Source organism: Lolium perenne, chromosome 3 (genome assembly GCF_019359855.2).
Source record: "Lolium perenne isolate Kyuss_39 chromosome 3, Kyuss_2.0, whole genome shotgun sequence".
Classification (NCBI taxonomy): Eukaryota; Viridiplantae; Streptophyta; class Magnoliopsida; order Poales; family Poaceae; genus Lolium; species Lolium perenne.
Genome location: NC_067246.2, coordinates 193,133,280 through 193,138,694, shown reverse-complemented (window position 1 = coordinate 193,138,694; position 5,415 = coordinate 193,133,280). Strand labels below are relative to the sequence as shown.

The 5,415-nt window shown below is 43.8% G+C and overlaps 1 protein-coding gene across 1 annotated transcript; it reads left to right on the top strand.

Moving 5' to 3' along the window:
• The first annotated feature begins 1,737 nt into the window (after nt 1-1,737).
• On the top strand, nt 1,738-3,368 carry LOC127342961 (uncharacterized). Its single transcript, XM_051369025.1, has 5 exons — nt 1,738-1,896; nt 2,008-2,094; nt 2,529-2,599; nt 2,672-2,737; nt 2,833-3,368. Exons 1-5 carry the CDS (start codon nt 1,833-1,835, stop codon nt 3,088-3,090), a joined length of 546 nt encoding a protein of 181 aa, XP_051224985.1. The 5' UTR covers nt 1,738-1,832; the 3' UTR covers nt 3,091-3,368.
• Nucleotides 3,369-5,415: the final 2,047 nt, after the last annotated feature.

Here is a 5,415-nt window from a genome sequence, read left to right as displayed (position 1 = left end):
AAAAATCGTTATCTGAATAGCATAGTATAGCATTTTTACCTACCTCTTTCTTTTTTATAGGTCACAAATAGTCATATTTTTATTAAAAAATTGAAGGCCAATATTTCAACATAATTTGTATTCATTTTCTCATCTAATTTTTTAGAACTCAAATGATCTACATGCAATATTGGTTATGGGTGCAACTAGTTGCAGAAAATTGGCACTCGATGTCCACTGTTTCACTATAGTAAGCAATAAACAGCATATATGTTAAAATAACTTCAAAATTTGTGTATGTTTGTACCATCAAGTTCGGAAAATTGCAATCCAACTTCACTAAAAGAAAGGCCTAGTCACATCTCTTGCAAACAACAACGATAACACAATATATACCAAGAAAACATCATTCATGTTTCAACGCTTGGTTTATGTGTCATTTAACTCTCCCTACTCCCTAGTCTCAATATTACCACCTCTCTCCGAATTTGAATAACACCTTTTTTTTCCTTGCAAGATGTATTCCACGGCTTCCGTTCGACCCTTCCACAAAGGAGGAAAGGCGAGGCTAGAAGATGCGTTGGATCTTCTTTGTTGATACATCCCTTGCGCCACAACAATTTGTTACTCCTAAGGATGGCAATTTTACCCACGGATATGGCCAAGTATCCGCGGGTACGGTACCCGCATAGGCGGGGTATGGGTACACTTTTATGCCCATGTGTAATATCCATATCCTACCCGTTAAGTCATGGGTAGGGCACGGGTATAGCCTCGTACCCGCGGGTATGCACATACCTTGCCCATTTGTCGTCAATTTCTTACGTGACACGTCTACTTTTGTTATGAGTTAGAATATGAAAATGTGATTTTTATATTTTGTTAATTGTTATGTACACAACTATTTGTTATTGAGTTGAGATAATTCATTATTTAATAAAAAGTCGTTATCGATAAATGTAAAATTGTGAGTGACTTGTGTACAATTTGACCTACCCACCGGGTACGGGTAGCCACCATGTATGGATATGGGTAAAGTTTTATACCCATGGGCACGGGGTATAGGTAGAAGTTTGTACGCATTGACTATACGGGTATGCGTATGGTACTGCTCTACCCTACGCATACCCTACCCATTGCCGTCCTTAGTTACACTCCCCATTTCCGTCTTACAGTATTATTGGGCATCGCGGCGGACCATGTTAATCTACCTTCCATTAGATTTTATTCTTTGGCTAACTCTTTTTGTAATAACATTAGTATTTATTAAGCATATTATAAAATAAGTTTGGCACAACACAGATGAGCGGCCCCAAACCAAATATGATGTGAGGACCAAGATGCTCCAAAGGTAGAACAGTAAAGTAGGTTGTGGCTTATTATCTTTTTTTCAAAAATATTAACTGATATCATGGTGGGTATTGTGTTAATCCACCTTTTTCCTATTCTACTATCTAGATATCTTTTCTTAATTCACGAAAAAATTCAAAGGGAACTATAGCATAAGCTTGACACAAAACGTTTTAGGGAACGCAAACTGAGACCTTTTTTTTTTACCTGCAAACTGAGACCCTTGGTGGCAGGAAAATGATGTGTGAATGGTATAGTCCCTTTTTTAGCAAGGTTGAAATGCCTTGTTGCCTCTTTTCTTTTGCAAAAACATTGATTGGGCCTTATATTTGATGACCGCAATCCATGCTATGCGTGATAGGCCCAGCCCACCTATTTATCAGGGAGCGTCGCGGCCGCCGCATCGCCGAGACCTACTTCACTCCGTTCCGTTCCCTGCTGACCGGCCCCGCACGCCGCCGCGTCGCAAAGCTCACCGCGCCGCCTGCATCTGCACGGAAGCCATGGCGGAACCGAGCAAGGAGCTCCTGGACCTCCCCTCGGGGCCCGAACCACCCTCCTTCATCGGTGCCGCTCTCATCCCCGTCCCCACCCCTCCTCCTTCTCATGCCCCTTTACTCCCAAATTCCTCTCCGGTTGGTTTCCTGTAATAATGTTTAAGGTTTGTGTGATTTGCAGAGTCGCTGCTCGCCGGAAGAGAGCAGCATAAGGAGGAGGGAAAGCGCAAGGCGGGGCCTCCCACCGATCCGCTCCCCAAGAGCCAAGGTATCTATTCTTGCTGCTACTCAGTGCAGCTCAAGAAATAGGAATATTTACAGTTGTGTATGCAAACGTTCCTGATTGTAATTTGTTTGTTTAGACCAAGCTCATCAGAGAATCACATGAACATGTTCGTTTGCTCACCTTAGCTCTTCCAATCCATTGGTCAATGGCACTGTCCAGCCTACGGTCTGTTCGTAAAAATATGCTCGAACCATACTATTATTTAGTTTTTTGCCTGACTGGAAAACTGCCTTGGCGGGGCTGTCCTTGTATCAAACAATTTGTTTGAATTGGCTAGCATACTTATTTTACGGGAAAGGTTCAACAAATATGTACATGTCCAAACAAAGAAATATACAAGAGGGAATTACTTCTTTCAGCTGATGTACTTGCTCGCTAAATTTTCCATTTAATTTGGGTGTTGCAATGCTGCTCAGTTCTCGGAAAAGTGAAGGATTTCTTGGGAGAGATGGCGAAAGCGAACGAGAAATTGCAGCTTGATGCGCAGGTAGGCTTCTAATTGGTTTCGTGTTTGATCTGTGTCCCTGCTGTTATTTGACTCCTATTTATGTTTGTGCAGAATAAACCTCCTGAGGAGTATGACATAGAAACCCTTACTGGAAACGAAAAGGAATATATTGAGATGGTAAAGTTGATCTTTGAAACATGGCAGAGAAAACATGGGGTTTAGTTTGACTGCTTGCACTAACTGGTTACTGACGAGCACAACTCTGTTTTCAGGATTTGCTTCTCGGTGTAGCTGATCTTCATTCGGAGCAAGCTGTGGATGCAGCTGAAGCGACAATGAGCGGCTTCCCACCCTCAGGAAGGTCATTTGCTAGCACATCATCTGACTCGGAAGATGATAGCGATGAAGACGGTGATGACGAGCCTGACATGTCTAGCAAGGATAAATGTGACAATCCAGATAAACCTGAGGCTCATCCAGTCAAAGGGAAGAAGCCGAGTAAAAGACAGAAGATTGTTGTTCTCAACTAGGATCCTTGTCATCCTTCACAGACAAGGGCAGGAGCTGTGCTACTTCACGAAGAAAGCTCGGCAGAATGCAGTACCCCAAGACCTGATGCTAATCAAGAGCTTAGAATATACAGATACCAGGATCGCCTAATTGTTGTGTTGTGTAATGCTCAGGATCGCCTAATTTTTGTGTTGTGTAATGCTCAGGATCACCAAATTTTTGTGTCATGTAATGCTTAGCGGCTAAATGTTGCCATGTCTCCGACTCTGGCAATACAATGCGTGGCATCTATTCTGAATTGGTGTTGCCATGCCCCGCTCTGCCCAAAGATGCACATAGAACTGCAATTTTCCCCGTAGCTAGGCTGTTGCTTTCCAAGGATATTATCGTTCTGATGAAGTGTTAAAGTATTTAGCTAACCTTTCTAAGGCAGGAGATCATATTTCCAGTCTTGCAATCTTACAAAGTTCCTACAGAAATCATTTGCTCTCCCTCCTGTGTCTCTTCTCCCTCCCTACCCATTTCACTTGAAATTGGAACATGGTCTACTTTATGGGCTTGGTAGTTGGCACCTGGGCAAGCTTTGGCACCAGTGTTTTGCTTTTCTTTTTTCACATACAAGAAGAATACAGTCACACTGAAGTTAAAATTCAACAAAGTTATAAACCGCGCTTTCCTCTCAAGGCTTGTTATGTTTGTTGGATTTTATAAACACAAGAATAGAAAAACACATGAATAGGATAGAAATGCATGTGAAAAACTGAAGATTGAATATGATAGGAATTTTGTAAACATGGGTGGTCGGTCACATGAATCCTACTAATAAACACGATCAAATTAAAATCAAACCACATGAAAAGACCACTAAAGACCTGGTTTCGTTCTTCGTGCATAGGAGTTTGAAAGGAGGTAAAAGTGGATTGTAAAATTTATGCGTTTTTCCTTTGAAACTATGATTGCGTAAAATTTTACAGTGTTTTTCCTTTCCACAATTGCTTTGAGACTAAACTGATCAATCGGTGCCGGGCTCCATGGACTCGTCCTACTCGTCGGAGCCATAATGGGATTCCTCTGTCCAGGAAAGGATCCGGTGTATCTCTTTCTGGGGCGGTCGGGCTATCCCCTTCTTTTGATGGCGCAAATGCAACCCATCATCATCGGGCCATACTGAACAACCGTCGCTCCTTTTAACAATTAGGGTTTTGGAACCCTAATATAGCTAGCACCGGATGAGGCCATGAGGGGGGTGATCTTGTCAAGCGTTGTGGCATTGATACTCCATTCCATAAAATAAGTCTTGGTTAAACACTTAAACTTTAGATCGTTTTGAATCTAGAAAAAAGATTACGTCTTATTTTACGGAATGAAGGTGGTGTGTGGAAGCGATGGAAGGTGAGGCTTTGAACCACTTCTTGGTAAGAGTCGCAGTCTGAACGGGCAGAGTGCCAGGGTCCATGGAATATGTTAGGATTACAACCGACTCTCCCGAAGGGTCGCTTAGCCAACAGACGTTTAGGAACCGTCATTAGATTAGGCATCGTTTGTATTGTGTCCAAAGCGGCGTACGGACGCGATCGTCCGTACAGACGCCTTCTCATATGGCAACTGCCATCCCTTTGTAACAGGCACCTCTACGGAGGCGTCCCAAATCCTTGTATAAAAGGGCTTTGCCCAGATCAATGAAATCACAAGTTTCACTCTTAATCTTTTGAGTTCTAACACGTTATCAGCCACGCTAGATTCTACCAAGAGCAATCACCGGAGAGAAATCACCGGAGAAGAAGAAAGGAAAGAACATCAGGTAAAAATGGCAAGAAACCTGCCAGCGATTGCATCCGCCTTCGTTCGTTTCCTCCAGATGGAGACTCGTCGCCGCCCCAGGTTCGTACGACGCCGGCAGACAGGATTTCGTCGCTACGGCCGCGCGACCGGTTTCCGTCGCCACCGCCGCTGGTCTGGTTTCCGCCGCCACAACCACGGCCGTGGCCTCCGCCACCGCTCTGGACTTGGTCGTCGTCGTCGCCTTTTCCACTGGAACCGCAGTCGTCATGGCGGTCGTCGCCACGGCAACCGCCGCCAGGCGCCTCGCACTGGACGTCGCCACGGCAACCGTGCAAGGAATTACCAAGTTTATTCTGAACTTATACATGTTCTCCTCCAGGCAGAAAAACATGATGAACTTCTTTTAAAGAATAGTCATCAACGCCCAGTTGGGGCTGCCCCTCTACCTGAGGTACATGCAAATTTTCAGAAAAACAATAAGTTCAATGGCTCTTTCAAAGGTCGTAAGAAGAACTTTAAGGGTAATTACAACCGCAACAACAAGAACAAGCCACATAATTCAG